This window comes from Tachysurus vachellii, chromosome 18 (assembly GCF_030014155.1).
Source record: "Tachysurus vachellii isolate PV-2020 chromosome 18, HZAU_Pvac_v1, whole genome shotgun sequence".
NCBI classification, from domain to species: domain Eukaryota; kingdom Metazoa; phylum Chordata; class Actinopteri; order Siluriformes; family Bagridae; genus Tachysurus; species Tachysurus vachellii.
In genome coordinates, this window is record NC_083477.1 from 19,382,723 (window position 1) to 19,402,722 (window position 20,000).

The 20,000-nt window shown below is 37.8% G+C and overlaps 1 protein-coding gene across 1 annotated transcript in view; it reads right to left on the reverse strand.

Moving 5' to 3' along the window:
* cdhr2 (cadherin related family member 2) overlaps window positions 1–19,380 on the reverse strand; it is a 19,647-nt gene extending 267 nt beyond the window's left edge. The window contains exons 1-31 of the mRNA XM_060892135.1: window positions 19,279–19,380; window positions 18,387–18,444; window positions 17,717–17,782; window positions 17,441–17,577; window positions 17,290–17,343; window positions 17,114–17,203; window positions 15,549–15,638; window positions 14,963–15,082; window positions 13,637–13,783; window positions 13,298–13,373; window positions 12,955–13,073; window positions 12,459–12,683; window positions 11,990–12,145; window positions 11,414–11,575; window positions 10,717–10,778; window positions 9,755–9,998; window positions 8,732–8,971; window positions 7,678–7,747; window positions 6,533–7,117; window positions 6,006–6,077; window positions 5,716–5,765; window positions 5,259–5,422; window positions 4,477–4,570; window positions 4,146–4,234; window positions 3,969–4,040; window positions 3,363–3,507; window positions 3,123–3,244; window positions 2,696–2,809; window positions 1,384–1,467; window positions 1,033–1,096; window positions 1–483 (exon numbers count right to left, since the gene is read on the reverse strand). The exon at window positions 1–483 is cut by the window's left edge and continues 267 nt beyond it. Of these exons, the coding sequence (XP_060748118.1) occupies window positions 337–483; window positions 1,033–1,096; window positions 1,384–1,467; window positions 2,696–2,809; window positions 3,123–3,244; window positions 3,363–3,507; window positions 3,969–4,040; window positions 4,146–4,234; window positions 4,477–4,570; window positions 5,259–5,422; window positions 5,716–5,765; window positions 6,006–6,077; window positions 6,533–7,117; window positions 7,678–7,747; window positions 8,732–8,971; window positions 9,755–9,998; window positions 10,717–10,778; window positions 11,414–11,575; window positions 11,990–12,145; window positions 12,459–12,683; window positions 12,955–13,073; window positions 13,298–13,373; window positions 13,637–13,783; window positions 14,963–15,082; window positions 15,549–15,638; window positions 17,114–17,203; window positions 17,290–17,343; window positions 17,441–17,577; window positions 17,717–17,782; window positions 18,387–18,444; window positions 19,279–19,287 (3,927 nt within the window). The 5' untranslated portion in view covers window positions 19,288–19,380 and the 3' untranslated portion in view covers window positions 1–336. The remainder of the gene's footprint in view (window positions 484–1,032; window positions 1,097–1,383; window positions 1,468–2,695; window positions 2,810–3,122; window positions 3,245–3,362; window positions 3,508–3,968; window positions 4,041–4,145; window positions 4,235–4,476; window positions 4,571–5,258; window positions 5,423–5,715; window positions 5,766–6,005; window positions 6,078–6,532; window positions 7,118–7,677; window positions 7,748–8,731; window positions 8,972–9,754; window positions 9,999–10,716; window positions 10,779–11,413; window positions 11,576–11,989; window positions 12,146–12,458; window positions 12,684–12,954; window positions 13,074–13,297; window positions 13,374–13,636; window positions 13,784–14,962; window positions 15,083–15,548; window positions 15,639–17,113; window positions 17,204–17,289; window positions 17,344–17,440; window positions 17,578–17,716; window positions 17,783–18,386; window positions 18,445–19,278) is intronic.
* Window positions 19,381–20,000: the final 620 nt, after the last annotated feature.

A 20,000-nucleotide genomic window follows, 5' to 3' on the forward strand; every position in this document is an offset into this window, starting at 1 on the left:
ATTTTTAAGATTATTTGAAAGCATTACTAAATTCTACGATCCAGTATCAAATAAGTATAATGTTAAGATAATGTTCCAATATAAAGAGAATATGCACCCAATCAGACAGTTTATATTTCGAAACAAAATGCATGACGTTCACATGAATTGATGCTTTTTATTGTGATGGCATTTGCTAAAAATTGCTTTGAGAACGTAAGAGCATGCTTTCAGAGAAGCTATCATGTGAACCCACAGGAACCCCTTGTGCAAAATTACGCTGACAGAATTGGCCTTTTGGGCTGAGAACAGAGTGGTGGTGCATCCAGTTTCAGCTCAGAGCACAGTGAAGGTGTGTTACAGGTCTGTCATGTCGAGTGACGGGTTGTCGAAAGTGAGGCTGACACCCTGTGAGACTTTCTTCCTCCCTCTTTGAGCCAACGCTGCACCCAGAGGCTCGATGTAGGAAGAGTTGTCACCATATTCCTGTTCTTCATCAATGCTCTAGAACAGAGAAAACACGTAATTAAATAGATGGCTTTTATCTCAGATATTTACATTTTTCATCCACTTGTTCATTCATTCACTCTTACATCTATCCATCCATCCATCCATCCAACCAGCCATCAAGTTATCCTTTATTTCATTTATCCATCCATCCATCCAGCCATCCTTGCTTGCTAGTTATTCATATTTTTCATCCACTCCACCCATTCACCCAACTGTCCATCCATCCATCCATCCATCCATCCTATCTAACCATTCACCTTAGCTAGCTAGTTATCCATTTTTAAATCTACTCCACCCATTCACCCAGCTGTCCATCCATCCACCCATGGATGCTAGCTAGTTATCCATTTTTTCCATTCACCTGTCCACTCATTCATCTATCCCTTATCCATCCATCCATCCATCCATCCATCAAAGCAAACAAGTTAGTCATCCATCTATCCATCCATCCATCCATCCATCCATCACTATTATTTACAGCAAAATTTACATTCATTCTGCACATTTTATAATCATATGCTTTATGTGTAAGTTTTTTTTAACCTTCATAGCCATGGTGTCCTTGTCAGTCATATTCATATCCATGTTGTAGTCCAGAGAATTGAGGCTACAAACACACAGAGCACATACACACCATCAGAATCACACAACACAACAGTGTGCTCATGTTTATTCCTGATGAACTGATGGGTTGAGAGACCCTGAGCGCTCCGTAAGGAAAAAAAATAATTTCATAAAGAAAAACAACATTAAGTGCACAAATCATAACCTGAATCACTAAACACATTGGTATAAATACATGCAATGTGATTCTAGGTCACGTTCCATTAAAGTTCCTTTAATGGGTTAAATATTTATGAAAATATAGAAAGCATGGCGTGTGGAGAGAGCTACCTCTCTCTTTCTGCACTGGATGCCTCCTCATCAAAACCCAGGTCTGTGGAAGCATCAATGTTCAGGTTGAGGACCGGGTTCGCCCTGCAGAACAAACACCAGACATAGTCACATCTCTCATAAAGCTTGAATGCTAGGCTAACTAAACCTAATCTAGCTAATGTCACTTGAATGTTATGCTACATTTTCACAGCCTTGATGACTGCTAAAGACATGACATAGAATAGGAGAGTGGATAAACTTAAAGCTAAGAAATGTAAATATTTCTTCTTCCAAGCTAGTTAGTAGTTAGCTAAATTGCTAGTAGTTAGCAAGCAGGCAATGGCTAGTGAGCTAGCTTTCAAAGGTAATGTCAGGGATGGTCAATTCTGACAGCTTCACCTACCGTTAAATAAATTAGCTAAAATATCAAAATGATATAAATTCAATAGTCAGTGACTAAAATGCTACAGTAACAAAAATTGAGCTAGTTTATTTAGCATTTATCATCGATATTATCATTTTCTAGATGGAAAATAAACCAGGTTATTATTTTTTTCTCTTGCCTATAAATACATTGTATGGAAAATGTACATACAAAAAATACATACAATAATACAAATGTTTCCAGAGCTCTCAAGTTTTGAAGACAGGCAAGCGTGACATCTCCAATCCCCCAGAACCCCCCGCCCCATACAAAGTATTTTTTAATTTCCATTTATTAATTTGTGTGTGTGAGTGTGTGTGAGAGAGAGAGAGAGAGAGAGAGAGAGATTATGACTGGTGGTGTTTATTGTAAGTGTTTTTTGCCTTTTTAGACCCCTTTATCATCTGTAATGTTGCTCCCATTTAAAACAGTTCGGCTCAAGCCCAGACATTTTAAGTGTCTTGATTGAGGACAATGTCCCGTCCAGAGACAAACTATTTCCTGTTGAGGTTCCATCGAAAATACCCTCGCTAATGAATATGTTTTTTTTTTCATTGGTTGTTGCGTTAAATCTTACCCAGATACAATAGTGCTATTTTCTGATTGGCTATTGTGTAGCCTCTTTTTTTTTTGATTGGCTGATAAGTGTCAGGCTCGACTAAGCGGTGCGGACTGATAAATTTTGGGTGCTGCATCTTATTAAATATGATAAATAGTCACAAAGTTTTTCTGCGTGAGAAATACGATGTGTGGTGGGAGAACGGGAGAAAAGAACCAAATGCGTGACTGTCACTCTCAATGCGTGACACTTGACAGCCCTGTGTTTATTTGCTTAGTTTAATACAATCTAGCAAAATTCATCGAGTGTGTGTTGTTGTTGTGTGAGCTAATGTGTGTGTATCTCACCCTTCTCTTGTGTACTTGTTGGTTCCAGGAACAACAGGTCCGTCCTTCTGGTACTCAGTAGCTTCCATGGTTGCTGTGTTCATGGCTTTAGCTGCCTTCAACTTAGTCTTGTACCTTAAAATAAAGAAATGCGAATGAATTTGAATGAATGAATGAAATTTTAAATGGCAACTAAACATCACATGCAGCAATACAAGTATGACTTCAGCTATTATTACTGAGCGATGGATTATATCAAGAGGTCAATGAATCTACAGTCTGGGCTCGAGGGAAATCAGCCACAGTCTCTGTATATATTTCTTCAGTGGTGGTGCAGTTATGCGATGTTCCATTAAATAAAGTCCAGCAAAAAAAAAAAAAAAAAAAAACGCCCTTTTTTTTTTTGTGCAGCTTTGCAGTCCGCTCACTTGACTGTGTAACATCTTACTTTTTCCTAATGCACACCATCGATGTCGTGGTGACAATCAGGACGATCACCAGCCCTGCCACGAGTCCCACCATGATGAACAACACCGTGTTGTTTTCTTGTGGCTTCTCTGTGCTGGCCAACTGCAAAAGCACCGAACAAGAAAGAATTAACCAACCCCAGTCTCTCTCCGGAAGAATCAAGACACTAATGTACTTCATATACGATAAACAATGGCACAAATCGTTCCCGTTTTCTTACAATGCTAGTGAGACCGTACTGCTGCAAGACGACGCCGTACTCTTCATACACTTCCTGAGAGTTCAGGATCTTCCCCACGTCGTCCGAGTTGAGCGCCGTCCCGTTCACGTACACAAAGTATGCCTCTAGAAGGGTCATGACTTTCCTGAAAAAAAAAACGTACAATGGAGTTAACGTGTCTTCAATTTGCTTACAGTAGTAACACAATACTAATATAAATGTAACTTTAAACGGATAAAAAAAAAAGATGCCGGAGATAAAAACATGAGTTGACTTATTATAATTGGACAAGAAGATACTCTTTAATGTTGAAACTATGGAACAGTGGTCCATATTGGTCATACTATGATTACATATTTATAAAGAAAGCAAGATATTATTCTGTAATTTGTTCTATTAAAAAATAATTAAAATGCAGGTATAATAAAATAAAAATAATAATAAAAATGAAAAAATAAGATGATAATGATAATACATGAATTATGCAATTTTAATAATAAAAACAATAAAGTTTAATCCACTTATCAGTATGACACATGCGAGAGAATTATATTTACTTGAATTATATTATATATGAATTTTATCGGCATTTTGGCACGATCTTACCGTGTGGCGTCATTTGAAGCGGGTGACACTTTAACAATATGCACCATTGCTTTTGTAGCTCCGGACAAGGCCCTGGAAAAAAGAAAGAAAGAAAAAAATCACGTGCTTAACACGTGAGGTGATTGATAAGTGAAAGTGAAGCCGAAGCTAAGCGAATGCTGACTCGGCAACGCTCACCCTCTGATGTAAGGCAGGTTTTCGTTGACTTCGATTACGGATGAATCAAATCGGAGGCCGACTTTGTACGTCTTGTCCACTGTGACAAGCTGCAAAAAGAAAAAAGAATAAAAAAAAAAAAAAAACATAAAAACAAATGAAAATCATCTCTGTTTTGATGATGATGATGATGATGATGGGATGGATATTCCATCACTAGATCTCCATGATGCTCCTTTAAACTATATTTATTGTAAGTTCCCTCAGACTGCCACACAATAAACAAAGCAGGACAATAGCTAAAGAAGTTAAACTCATTTTTTTAAGGTTAATTCTGTGACCTGATGTTTACCTCCAGTATCTCGTTTGTACTCAGAATGCCGTTTTCCGCCGTCACGGTCACCAGGTATTTCCCCTGTTTGTCGGCTTCCAGGATGTTAGTGGACCTGAGAAGCAGGACGACATCATGAACCAACCGATTTGTTCGGTTGAAATATTCAAATATTGATTAAAATATTATTTGTTAATCACACAAAGTACAACGTGATACCGAGATGCTTTGCGACTGTCCGTGTCATAAAGTAGAATAGAAATAGAATAAAAATTATTGTAATAAATTTAAGAGTCATTTTAGTAGAATTACCTCTACGAGCAATTGGATAAATAAACAAAGGAACAAATAAATAAATAAATATTTTATTATTAGTTTAATTTTCCTTCTCATACAGCATCCCCTAAGTCCTCATTTGTTCTTCTTTGGTAGGTTGATGCCAATCAACCTACCATGCATGTCTTTGGACCGGGGGAGGAAACCGGAGTACCCGGAGGAAACCCCCAAAGCACGGGGAGAACATGCAAACTCCACACACACAAGGCGGAAGCGGGAATCGAACCCCGACCCTGGAGGTGTGAGGCGAACGTGCTAACCACTAAGCCACCGTGCCCCCCCATACTGTATCTATAAAGTTAAATAAAATTTTTATTTCAACTCTATTTCTAGTCCATTTGATTCACTATTAGTCTCATGTTATACCGTGTATGCATTTGTCTTTATTAGTATTTCCCGTTAATGGAAACTTGTGATTTTTCTTTAGTCAGAGTTGCTGGTGTAACAGTGGATTGTTATAATCTCACTTGATAATTCCTTTGTAGTTGTCTTCAGCGTCGGGTTGCTCGGTATCAGCTTTGAAAATGAGGCTTGTCGGCTGAGGCTTGTCTTCCGGGTTGTTGCTGACAAACTCCACTAAACTGACCTTAAATTTAATCTTCTTATGGTCTCCAGAATCTCTGTCCTTGGCCTTTTGAGAGATAAACACAAGTCACAGAATCTTCCTGGTCATTTCACAGATCATTTCATAACAAACCTCTGAGGCCTATTTCTAGTTTTCTGCTAGTTATCAAATTGAATAAAATGGTCCATACATAAATTTAAATGGGCATCAGAATGTCTAGGTACCTAGATATGTACAAAATAGAATGTAAATCTGAATTTAACTTTAAATATTAAAATGTATTAAATAAAAACACACACACACACACACACACACACACACACACACACACACACACACACACACAAAAGAGTACTCACATAAACTCGGGCCACACTCTTGTCTTGATCAATGTTTTCAGAGATCAGTACTACAATACAGACATTTTATATGAATATATAATATATTTTTAATACTTTTGCATCTATTTATAAATTATATCTATTGCTGATAGCATTTTTAAAGTAGACTTCAATAATGTGAAAAGGATGTATGAATGCAATATATATCATAGTAATCATTAGTAATCATTACTGTAATATCAAACATATAACAAAAATGAATTATGTTGATAAATAAATAAATAAAATGAAATATTTTTAAGATTTACCAAAAAATTCCTGGACCGGAATGAATTCGGGTGCGTTGTCATTCACATCAATAATATCAATCAGGACAACACCTGAAAGAGATGATAACATACGTTACGCACCTACAGTATGTGATGTACTTAAGTGCCACTAAAGCAAAGGAAAATAAATAATTATGAAATGATTATGACAATGTTTTCAAAACTTTGTTAGGATTTTTTTAAAATCTCTTTTTGAATGACATCCACAGGAGATGCAGTATTCTTTTTTGCAATGAATACTGTGTTGGCTGGACATAAACCAAACCAAAAACCACAACAAATACAGTTTTTAACAGTCCTTTATACGGCTCGTCTCCTTCCATACGACAGCACAATTCCTGCCTCAATGGACCGTCTTATTCTTGACCAATAACTGCAATGATATAATTGTATATCTGCATTGCATAATAATTTTTTTTTCACTGTTCAATTAAAAGAGTTAACAAAAAGATTTCATGAAGATTAAATTTGTAAATGGTGGCCACTTTGTTCTGCTTCCAACTCACCTTCTGTGCTATTTCTGCCCTTCTCCGTGTAAAGGTCCACCACCTTAGCGGTCATTTTTACCTGACGGCACTCCTCGTAGTCGATCGTTATGCCCTCTGCAGTCATCACGGTCCCGTCGCTCTTAAGAACAAACCATTGCTCCTTACACGGAACCCATGTGAGGTTGATGAGGCATGTGAAAGAAACAAGCTCGTAGACCAGAAAGTGGTGCGTGTCCAGGTCGCTCCCAACAATTTTACCAATTTCCGTCCCTGCCGCCGTATTCTCCTCTACCTTAAACGTTATCCCGCTAGGGAAACTAGGCGGCGTGTCGTTTACATCTTCCACCACTACATACACCATGCAGGTAGCAGCATTGTTGTTCAGATCTGTGGCCTCGACTGTCAGCGTGTACTTCTTGTTTTCACTCTCGAAATCCAGCGCTACATCTGGATCCACCATGATCTTCCCTCGGTAGTCTGCACCATCAGGCTCTGACGCGCACAGGAAGGTGCCTCCGCTGCCACTTATAATGCGGAAAGATATGCGGTTGTTGTATTCGGTTTGATCAGCGTCGGTTGCGTACACAAAACCCACAAAGGCGCCTGTGGGAGGAAGATTTTTCAACACATAACTAAAATGCACAATTAAAAAAAAAAATTGCAATACAGCCGTAGCTAATCATAGCTAATCATAATATAATTTTTTTTGATACAATATGACCTGTTTATTTTTATTCTGATAACGGAAATAGATCCTGAAGAAGCTACACCCACATTATAACCTAGCTAGCTAGCTCAGATTAATGTGTGCGTTCAAGTTCATTGGTTTCCCTTTTTCTTTTTCGTCTTTATCTGAAGACCTTTCGTATTTTAGATGCTAAATCCTGCTGTAGTAATTATTACTGTTATTAGTAATAACAGAAAGTGGAGATTTATTTAGCAAAACAGACTTTCCAGTGTGCTTTTACTAGGAATGCTAAATATAAGCACTGTTAATATGCTGCTCAAATAACTGCTGTATAAACAGCTCTACAGTATTTCATACCGAACTACTTTTACACATGGATGAACAAAATACACCGTATGCTTTAATTCACATTAATAGTGAGCATTAACGATAATAATGATAATTTAGCACACACAAACACACACAAGTAACTTGCCTGTTAAACTTTCGTTCACACTAAAGGTGTATTCCGATTTTAGGAACACAGGTGAGTTGTCATTTTCATCCTGGATTGAAATATAAGACAGAATCGAGCACAACATCAGAAAAACGTCATGATGATTGACCACTTATACTAGATTTCTAACAAATATTTTCTTTTCAGCAGACAGCAAACGTATTTAAAAAAAATATTTAAGCCAACAATTAAGCGCAAAAATAGAAAGTCCTTAGGTCAAGAAAATTGAACTTGACAATGGCACAATTTTGACTAATTCACACGATGATGGACAGATGTCAGAAAACAGGACATCAGGGACAATTATCTACTAATAAAGATTAAGAATTTTTATGGGATCATTATCTACACTGACCATTTCATGCTACACAATACAGTTAGCATTACAGCTATGTGGCGCTAAGTGTGTCAGAAGATTGGAATTTGAGGATGAGGATGAGGATGATCCCATTGCCCCACATCAATAAAATGCCTCAGTAGACTGGAATAAGCAAAGACTTGTTTGAATTTGGTTGAAACATTAACTTTGCTTCCTAATTTGCATGCTGAGTAAAGGTTTGCTAATTTGCTGACTAAGTTAGCCTGTTTTCTTTGCTAATTCCAGGTTGATTTAAGTATTTAGCTAATTCTGTCTCTAGCTACTGCTAAATATCGCAAACTAGTTTAGCATTAAGAAAGTAACTTCCATGTTAGAAAAATGACCAACTACATTTAAAGAAGCATTTTTTTTTTACTTTTACTTTGGCTAATTGTTTTAACTTTGAATTGTATATTGAAGAGTGTTTCATATAAAATTTCGCTGAAGTATAATTAGGACCCAGTCTGCAAATACCCAACACATATAAGATACTTTTCAATCGTAGCTGATGCTACTCATCTGGACAAAATGTCAACTGTTGTTGCATTCCTATTCATCTGTATTAAAAACAGCTTAGCTACAATGCTAACATAACTGCAAAAAAAAAGGTTTCATCATCGTATCACATTGTTAGATGAACATATATGTCTTAAGATTAAGGTTCTAATCACTCACGTCAACGTTGATGATGAATTTGACCCAAGAGGACAGAGCTGGTGTGCCCATGTCTGTGGCTGTTATGTTGAGTGTGATCACTCCTTTCAGCTTGACATCGATGGCCTCACGGTCCAGAGCCCCTTTGCTGGTTAGCTCCCCTGTATCCTTATTGATTGTGAAGTTGCTACTGTATTCCCCGGGCTCAATGCCGTACTTGATTGCGCTGTTGGGAGTGCCTGGCTCGTCGTTATCTTGAGCCTAAACAAGGATCAAACAAACACTGTTAAAGTCTACTACGGCATCTGGGGTGGATGTGTGATTCTTTTCAGAGAAAACATGTTTTTTCCACATTTATCACAGCTTTGAATCTGTTTTGTACACGGATTGTATTAAATGAATACGACTAAAGGGCCAGAATTAAATTTTACAAAATAAAATGACTACCTTATTAAGTACACAGAAGGTTAACACAAACCTCAATAAACGGTCTTTCCTTTTACTGTCCTGTTATTAACAGGACACACACTTATACTGTACATTTTATTATTTTGAATTCATAGCGTTGGGTTCAGAGCGTTCTACCACCTTTTGTGAGAGCATGTGTATAAATGGTTAATTTGGACTTTACCCAAATTAAAACTAAATTCAAACTGATACAAAAGTCGTCTGAATGCTAAGCCCACATTTACGCTAATGCAAACTGAGGCTAAAGTGTGAGACTAAACCCAAACTAACAGTCAGCACTAACTGATACTAAACACAAACATATACTAAACCCAGACTAAAACTAAACCCAGACCGAGACTAAGCCCAAACTTATACTGAACTAAGATTGATACCAGACTCAAACTGATACCAAAGTCAAACTAAACCTAAACATATACTAAATCTTAACTGATACCAAACTTAGACTGATACTAAACTCAAACTGAGGCTAAACTCAAACTGAAGCTAAACCCAAACTTATACTAAACCCATGCTGCCATCATCATGACCAGGCACAAATACTTTTAGTCAGAGTATGTGATATTTTTCTCTCACCTCGACATAAGTGTTCAGCACGTTGTTCTCGCGAATGAAGATCTGATATGGATTTTGGAGAAACTGTGGTGTCTGGTCATTAACATCATCAACAGTGATCTCCAGAACAGTGGTGCCCACATTCCCCACTGAGTCTTTGGCCTGCAGAGTTGCAAAGTACAAGTTCCTGCGCTCACGGTCCAGCTCTTTTCCATTTTTCACGTAAATGCTTCCGTTGGTTGAGTAGACATTAAATACAAGCAGTCTGAGAAAGAAAAGGAAATCTTAAGTTGTGATGTTTCACCACTAGGTAAATGGTAATGTATTCAAATGAGCTGCTGTTTAAAAAACGAATCACCTCCTAAACAAGCAGGAGTCAGAATTTAGTGTGGTAGATCTTAAAATACATTGTAACATGAAAATTACCAACTACCATGAGTGCTGGTTTTGTGAAACCTTCTGAAAAGCAGCTGTCACAATTTTGCAATTTAAAAAAATTTGCAGGGGGGCACGGTGGCTTAGTGGTTAGCACGTTCGCCTCACACCTCCAGGGTCGGGGTTCGATTCCCGCCTCCACCTTGTGTGTGTGGAGTTTGCATGTTCTCCCCGTGCCTCGGGGGTTTCCTCCGGGTACTCTGGTTTCCTCCCCCGGTCCAAAGACATGCATGGTAGGTTGATTGGTATCTCTGGAAAATTGTCCCTAGTGAGTGAATGAGTGTGTGTGCCCTGCGATGGGTTGGCACTCCGTCCAGGGTGTATCCTGCCTTGATGCCGGATGACGCCTGAGATAGGCACAGGCTCCCCGTGACCCGAGGTAGTTCGGATAAATAGTAGAAGATGAATGAATGAAAAAAAATTTGCAACGTACAACTTTAAATTTGCACCATGTAAAATTTTAAAAGCTCCAGATTTACCTATTAGGTTGAGACTAATTTGAACCACTGCATCTAAACTACAGTGTCTGACACATTTAGAGTACATACATGCTATCAGGGAGCAGTGTGTAGGTGAGCTTGTTGTTGTCCAGTGCGTCTTCATCTGTCGCCTGTGGGACACAAAAAAGAGAAAATGGTAAGTGAAGGTAAATCCAAACTGAGACAAAGATCAAATTGAGCTTGAGGACATACTGAGACTAAACCCAAATCTCAAAATTAAGAATAAGTTCAACTAGACCGATAACCAAGCACAAACTGACGCTAAATCCAAACTAAGAGAAAGACCAAACTGATATTAAGAGAACATTGAAAGATGAAACCCAAACACAGACCCGACCCAATACGAAGTCCAAATTTATAGTAATCCAAACTAAGAAGAAAACCAAACTAATATAAACTGAGTCTAAACACATACTTACACTAAACACAAACTTATACTGAGCCCTAACTGAGTCTAAGCCCAAACCAACCTGATGACAAATCTAAACTGAAACTAAACCCAAATTAATATTTAACATAAACTGATAGCAAATATGAACTGACAATAAACCCAAACTGATATTTGTCCCATACTAAAACTAAATCCAAACTGATACGAAACACAAACTGAGCCCAACTTATACTAAGCTCAAACCAATAATAAGTACAAATTTATAGTAATCCAAAGTGAGACCAACCCAATCTAATATTCAGCACAAACTGGTACCAAACCCAAACTGATACTGAGCTCAATCCGTACACATACCGTAATGGTTTCCAAGATGGTTCCATTTTCACAGTTTTCTGGAATTGATAATGCATAAGTGTCTTTTCCAAATTTTGGGATGTTATCATTGATGTCGTTGATTTTAATGGTGACCGTAGCTGTAGACACAAATTTAGGTTCTCCGACATCTGTGGCCACCACCTAAATAAACCAAAGAATCCCTTTAAATATCTGATTGTTCTGAGAATTTTAATTATGTACGACTTTTAAAATCATGCTAAACAGTTATGATCACTTGATGAGCATTACTGTTTATGCAGATAATGGTGCACACTTTATTTCATTACATAATGATTGGAATGTTATATTTATAAACCCACTTACTGACTAATTCGATTGTAAACTGAGTAGATGCCAGATGGGTAGTAAATCCCCCAGCTGACTACCCAAACCACTCTAATAGCACTCGACTTAGTCAGATTAAAACTAAAACGTTCAACGTCAGTGTTCATTTCCAGACTTCTGGTTATTTTCTAAAAGAATGAATGCTTTGGGAACAATAAACAAATAACATGTTCTGCTGCTTTTATCTAGTGCACTTGTTCACACTCGTACCTGCACAATCATGGTTTGTTTTTTCTCGTAGTCAACGGCGGTTGGGTCTTTGATCAGGATCTGGACGACTCGGTCTGACATGTCGTTTTTGGGTGAGACAGAAAAGGCGTCTTTATCTGTTCCTTCGAGGGTGAGCTGGAAGCGGCTGTTCTCGCCCTGAAAGCAATAAATAACAGATTTTAAAAATTGCATCCTAGTTCTTATGAACCATTTTTTTTAGTACCATTGTGTTTCAGTACGTCCATAACAAAAGAATATTAATAGATCTGACCCAAAAGGTGATTATTAAATGTTGTCCTGTTCCAACTCGTATTTTTCATGCACCTATGCTAACAGCTGGAAGCATGACCATGAAGAACCAATACTCTACATTTACATGAATCATCATTTAAGGGTTAAACTGGAAACTATATATACTGTGAATCACTGGGGCATGATCCAGCATGACTGACAATGTGCTTCATCTCACCGCATCTGCATCTTTGACCCTCATGTTTAACCCTGTGATGGACAGACCGACAGATGCATGCTCATCCACTTCACCGCTGAAGTCTCTTGTTTCTATGCACACTTCTGTGTCTCCTTCGCACTTGTAAAACAGCGGCGGCTTGTCGTTCAAATCGTCGATATGGATATTAAGCATCGATGTGGTGCTCGCGTGAATGCCGTTCACGTTCAGATTAGCTTCAGTGGCCTGGTAGAAAAAGAATTTTAACCTGATTCGGAAAACTCTCCGAGAAAAAGTGCATAATTAACGAATTCAACCAGATTCATTAAACAGATAATATGTGTCTTCTATTCTATTTTTACTATTATTGTTTTTGTTCATGATAGTATTGTCATTGTTATTATGATTATGGAAGACACAATTTAAAGCTTTGAAACTTTGAAACATTTGTGAAAACATAGTGACTAAAGTTAAAGTAAAGTTTGTAGGGTTTCTATACAGCAGGTATGAGTAATACCTTCACAGTGAGCTGCACAATAGCTTCAATGTCCACTAAAGCCTCTCGGTCAATGTCGCTCATGACCCTAACAATGCCAGTATCCGACTCGATCTGGAACAGACCGTTTGCAGTGCTGTCTGTAAAAATATACAAAAAAAGAGTTTAGTTCACAATTTAATCCACAATCAGAACGCAAGTCTCACTGATTATTATACAGTAGATTCCACCATGATTTTTGACTAACACTCTCCGAAGTAAATGACAACTTTTTTCATAGTCTTTTTTTGTGTGCTCTATAAATTGTTCATAATAAAGTTTCAAAATGAGTTGTATATAAACTAAAGTTAAAAAATTATTACACCTTCAATGGTATAACTGATGATGTCATTGATCCCCGTGTCTGGATCTCTGGCCACAACCTTAAACACGGACGTCCCCTGGAAAAGGAAACACGACATTCTCTGCTCATGACATTGAAGGGTTTAAAGCTGTCGTTCAAATATCTATCATTTGTAAGCAAAGGTTTATATCCAATATAAAATATAAAATGATTGATAATACACATGGACAAAAATGTTCAGACAACAGTAAGTGAAATTGTAACTCCAAACTGGTTTTAATATTTGTAAGCTTTTAAAAATAAGAGTAAAGCTAGCAAGCTAAGAAACATTTTATTAAATCAGATGGTGCTGGTACTTACCACAACTGAATGCTCCTTCACACTAGCTGTGTTTGGGAGATTTAAGAACTGAGGATTGAGATCTGGTATATCTACTATTGTAATGAAGGCAGTTGCGACAGCCCACTGAACATAGTAGGGATTGCCCAAATATGGTCCTCCGCCGTCCTGAAGTAATAAACAAATTGCTGGATTAACATGATGTTTATATGCTACGTATATACTTAGACTTTAGATGCTAACAAGCTAGCTAGACAATATATGTCATGTCCTACAGTCCAGAACATCTTGTGGACTAAAACATGGCCGTCACTGACTGCATTTCCATTCGTTTACTGTTACACACCTGTTTGCAATCACAAGTTTAACTATAAGGACCACCCAGCTGAGCCTTTACTTTAGCTAGTTGCCTGTGTTTATGTTTTGTGTCAATAGTTAAGCAAAATTATTATTTCTAAAAGAATAATTTCCTTCCTGTCGAAGTTTGTGCATGGGAAACAAACTCTTAGTTGAAACTGCAATTGTAATTAACAACAAAACCAAACTTCATTTCTATGAGTGAAAATAATCAGGATGCTAATCCAGATATGATCATGAAGTGAACTATTCTTAATAAAAGCTTGTCAGAAAGGTCTATAAGGCATCAGGTAAAGTTGTACTCTGGGAAATAATTCCAACTCACTTCCAAAATACTGTTTGCAGGTGCTAACAAAAGTAACTTGCCGAGTTATAAACCTCCAAAGTTTATAATGGGAGTCGATGGGAAAAAAGGGCACTTTGAGACCCGGTACCGGAAGTACCGGTACTCGGATCACTTAGAAAAGTCACAGCACACCTCTCCTCAATGAGCTGATCGATTTGGTGCTGCGGGACCATTAATAACTGTAAGAATTGGAGCGATGTAGCTGAGGTTGAGGAATTTTGCAGAGACAAAGTTTATCCCATTTCTACATCTGAGTTTTATTCCTGTTTTTTCTGGTGTTTCATGTGGCCAAGGCTTGTGGTTTATTTCATGCCTAAATACGTCTACTTTGGGTTTAAATTGGATTAGAGGTACAAATGTTTGAAGCTAAACAGATACACATGTAGACACAAATAAGAGCAGTATATTACACACCTTATTTACATCTATGATTTGTATGATTATGGAATTTCTATGATAGTTTTTTCTTCATCAAGAAGGCTCAATAAACTGAACACTTAAAAACACCAAACACACTCTTCAGTGTACACATCTTTTGATAGTTTGACAGCTTCCAGCAGTGTCCTACGTCTACTTCAAACTTTTAAGCTCAAGCACAATACTACAATATTCTTCAGTAAAACTGTGAATGGAGATGGACTCACCGTCGCATTGATCTGTAGCTGATAAAACGGGCTCTTCTCTGTGAAATTAAGCGCTTCCTCCAACACAACAACTCCTTTTTTTGAGATGGAGAACACATTGAATCCTTCAACCGGGATGGACTATCACACACACACATACACACACACACACACACATAAAAAAACAAACTATTGTATTGATCAGAATCATAATCTTGAATGGTTGCATCCATTTGTCCATTAAGTTCCAGTTTCTGGAGGAAACCTTACAGCTTTTAGTTTCCAAGTAGGTTCTTTGAGTTCTTATTTATAAACTTCTATGTTGACCCTAATGTTGTCCATCAGAGAGGGTTTCAATTGGTTCTATTGATTTGTTCATTTGTGGGGGGAGCCCTAAGAGCTCTTAAGAGCTACAACTGAAGTTTTTCTCTATCTGAGAGGGCTTCAAATTGAACATTGAGCAAATAGAACATTGAGAATTCTTAACATTCTTAATTCCCTTTGTGGAAACCAGTTCTTTCTTTACTTTAGCTTTGGCCATTTTCCATTTCTGGATGTCTCCAACATCATATTTTTTTTTCCCAAAGAGCCACGAAACAGAACATACCTGATCGATTTTGTATGAGACCGTCCCGGCTGGTCCCTCATCAGGATCTGTGGCTGTCACATGCAACACTGTAGTGCCCACAGCGGTGTTCTGTGAGTGGAACCATGCATAAATCATAGATTTATGTATTTATTCAATATATTTAGGTCATATATTTCAATGTATTATTTTTGTGGGCAAATCTACCACAGACACACATATATACAGGGGCTGGACAATGAAATTGAAACATTGGCCAACGCAGAGTGCAACCTGGTGGCTGTTAAAGGCAAACATTTGGACAATCATGTGGTTTCAATGGGGGGCACGGTGGCTTAGTGGTTAGCACGTTCGCCTCACACCTCCAGTGTTGGGGGTTCGATTCCCTCCTCCGCCTTGTGTGTGTGGAGTTTGCATGTTCTCCCCGTGCCTCTGGGGTTTCCTCCGGGTACTCCGGTTTCCTCCCCCGGTCCAAAGACATGCATGGTAGGTTAATTGGCATCTCTGGAAAAATTGTCCGTAGTGTGTGATTGCGTGAGTGAATGAGAGTGTGTGTGTGCCCTGCGATGGGTTGGCACTCTGTCCAGGGTGTATCCTGCCTTGATGCCCGATGACACCCGAGATAGGCACAGGCTCCCGGTGACGCGAGGTAGTTCGGATAAGCGGTAGAAGATGAATGAATAAATGGTTTAAATGGTGCCAGAAGCAGAAACCTTGTGCTGATGAAAATGTAAATTATGTGTTGTTCTCTATATTCTTCACCTCCACTGTCTTTCTCAGAACTGGGAGAGGTACAGTGGCAAGAAGCCCTAAAGAAGATGACCACTTAGTCTACTGTGTGCCCAGAGTGGAGCTCAGAGGTGGACCAGTGATGATTTGGGCTGTAATTTAATGATATTCCCTAAAGCCCACTACTTGTGCGAGATGAGCACATCACTGCCAAGGACTACCATTCTGGAGGACCATGTGCACCCAATCATTGTTTCAAACATTGTACCCTAAAGTTGTTACAGTGAATTAGGATGATAATGCACCAATACACACAGCAAGAAGAGTGAGTTGAAGTTGAACATCTCTCATGGTCACCACTGTCAACAGACGTGAACATTATTGAGATACTTTGGGGTGTTTTACATGTACAGCATTTAGCAGACACCCTTATCCAGAGCAACTTACATTTTATCTATGTTTATACAACTGAACAATTGAGGGTTAAGGGCCTTGCTCAGGGGCCCAGCAGTGGCAGCTTGCTGGACATAGGAATCAAACTCACAACCTTCTGATTGGTAGCCCAACACCTTAACCACTAGGCTACCACATCCCCACAACTACCCCATCCCCATGTTTTCACAGAAAGCGTCGGAAAATGTTTTCTTCTCCAGCATCACATAGTGACCAGGCCACTGTTCTGCAAGAGGAATGGCTCAAAATCCCTCTGGCCTCTGTATCTTTCCTACACCTACACCATAATATGTAAATTATTTTGGTCTAAAAATGTTTCAGTTTCATTGTCCCATCTCTGTGTGTGTACATATATATATATATGTATGTATGTATGACTGTTCATGCTTATTTTTCTCTCACACCTCTTTGATGTTTATGTTGTACGGCCCATTTATGAACGTCGGCTTGTTGTCATTTGTGTCATTCACAACGATGTTAATAGGTTTTTCAGTCTGAAAACAAAAACTGTAATGTTAGAGAGCACTGGTTCAAGAACAACAACCTGAACTGATTTCCAAATTGTATGAAACAAACCTACCGGTTCAAGTATCCCATCCGAAACAGAGGCTATTACAACAAAGCGGGGGTTGGTCTGAGGGAAGAAAATGAACGAACAGGTCAACTGCTGCTCTTTAAGGGAATTAAAACCTACTGAATGTTTTTTTAAATGTTCCTTATGCTAAAATCACCTCTCGGTCGAGTTTAGTTCTGAGGTAGACGTCACCGGTATTTACGTTCACAGAGAAAATACCGTTGTCGTTTTTGATCTCATAGGTCAGAGGGTCATTGTCTGGATCAGATGCCTCTATTTTGAATGCAAAATCTCCTGTGGAGGAAAATAATTGTCTGTTTTTAGTTAAGGGGTGAAAATGTGGGGTTACCGTTTTGGAGCATAGAGACGCAGAATCAGATGCAGACTATCGCATGACCTGCATCTGTAATCATCCTGTTTGCTTATATTGTACCTGGAAGTAGATCCTCAGACAGAATCACGAAAGTTGTTGTAATCTCTGGAATTTGCTGAGTGTAGCCTGGGAGAACACACACGAAACCAAAATCATTTATAACCAAGTGGTGCTGAATTTCGTCAACATGATTGGCTAGGTTGATGAACTTTCTATCATTTCTATAGAAACATAAGACAACAAGCTGTATTTTATTATTATTTTTGGCTTCAAGGAAGAGAACCGAATAGAGTCTAGTGACTGCCGTTTAGGGACTGGCCGTTTTAACTAATAAGTGATAACTGATAACGGGAAATAACTTGTTTTTTTGGATGATCCGCAACATTAAATATAACAATAACACATCTTTGTTACCGATTAATTTCCTATAACAGCACAACCCTTGAATTTTATTGAATATCCTATGTAGTATATACACAAATCATTACCTATACTGTTATATATCTATCCAAGCATTATATCAACAAGTATTTCCAGTATCAGGAACAATACCCATATTGGCAACACTATCAGTAATAAAAAAGATTTTTCCACATGTATGTCATATTGGCTTTTGCATGACTAAATTACTCAGATAATAATCTGTACTTTGAACTCTTTAAGCGCTAACAGCGTAAAAGCGTTAACAGTGTATCGGTGCATCTAATTTACCTGTCAGTTAGATACTTACAGGTGGCAAAGAGAGTTGAGAGCAGAAGTAAGGAGTTCCACATGCCCCTTCCGTCCAACTGTGAATGAAGAATAATAAAAAAAAAACACATTACATTATAGGTACACGTATATGGGCTCCAACATTTTCACCAAAATCTTAGAACAATAATAATAATTACAATACATTACTGTAATGTGATCTGTTATTATTTGGAAATTTGGATATTTTCTCCAAAACAGAAAAAAAAATGTTTTGTTCTACAAAATCTCCTTTTTGCTCAAAAGCAGCTTCTTTAGAATTAGTTAAAGCTATGGACTTTTAACAATTTCAAACAATTTAAGTAATCATTTTAGACTTAATGAAATTTCTAGCTCTATATAAATTACATTAATTATCTGGTCATATAATTTATGGTTAGCTTTGTTGTTTCAAAGTTTCAAAGTCTCTGTAATAACAACGTACATATGTAATTGTCTCATTATGTCTGACCTTTGCACTTTTCAGGAAATTAATGGTGTCTCGGGATTTTATTACAAGACACAAAGGAAGTTCAAACTTTAATGGAAGAAAAAAAATGTGATTTTGTTAGAATTGGAGTTTAAATGCTACAATTAACCCTAGAGTTTCTTTGGATGATGATGATGAAAATGTTTTAGAATATAATGTTCACAATATTCTTAGCACAGGCGTTTATTTAGAGTAATAAGTTCTTTTGTACTTTTGAGAAAATCAGCTCGACGTCGAATCCGATTAAAAATCGAATTAAAATCCACAAACTATCCACTAACTACACATACTATTCCTTTATATTTCTTTCACACGCAGATTTCTCAGCTAAGGATAAATTCTGAGCAGGAAGATATCATGTCCTGTTTGTATTATTTATTTCTATCTGATAAAAACAGCTCACCTTCCCCATTCTCGTCTTCGATGCTGTTCTGGTGGATGTTGTCACTTGAGTGATGTGAAACTGTGGCTGTGGTGAGACCTTTGTCTGCTACGAACCCTGTCGATTGCCCTCATGCCGCTGTAAACGTGAATCATTAACACGGTGCGAGGGAAATAAACAGCACAACTGAACTCACCTGAGACCGCAGTGCTTAATATTGTGGTCTGGATCCAACGATCAACGAAAGATAAAGGATGTTTAAATATAATGAACTGATCTAGTTTGTTGGAATAATCGGCTCAGATCATCCTTATAGGAAAGGATGTACAATAAATTAAATCCTTGACATTTTTTTGTTTGTATTTATTAAAAGAACTAAAAGAACAGCAGCCGTAGAAAACACGTCGGTGGTGGTCAAGCTTTCGGCTTTTCTGCTGTGAACGGTTGTGGAAAGAGTACAAGACACAATGACTTGAGTGAAAGTACTGGAGTAATTATTCATCTGAGTAAAAGTAGTGATGAGGAAAATGATAACTCTCAAGACGTCATCTGTTGAAAACTAACCTAATTAACAAAGCCAATCCGAAAATGTCCTAACTTCTATTCTGTACTTAAGTTTATGAAACCAAGTGAACTAGCTTGCAAGTTTCTTTAGCTAGCTCAGGCTAATTCATACATGCGTCTAGCTACATAGTAAACTTAAATATAGCATATGCATGTGAGTAAGTGACCATGATTTAAAT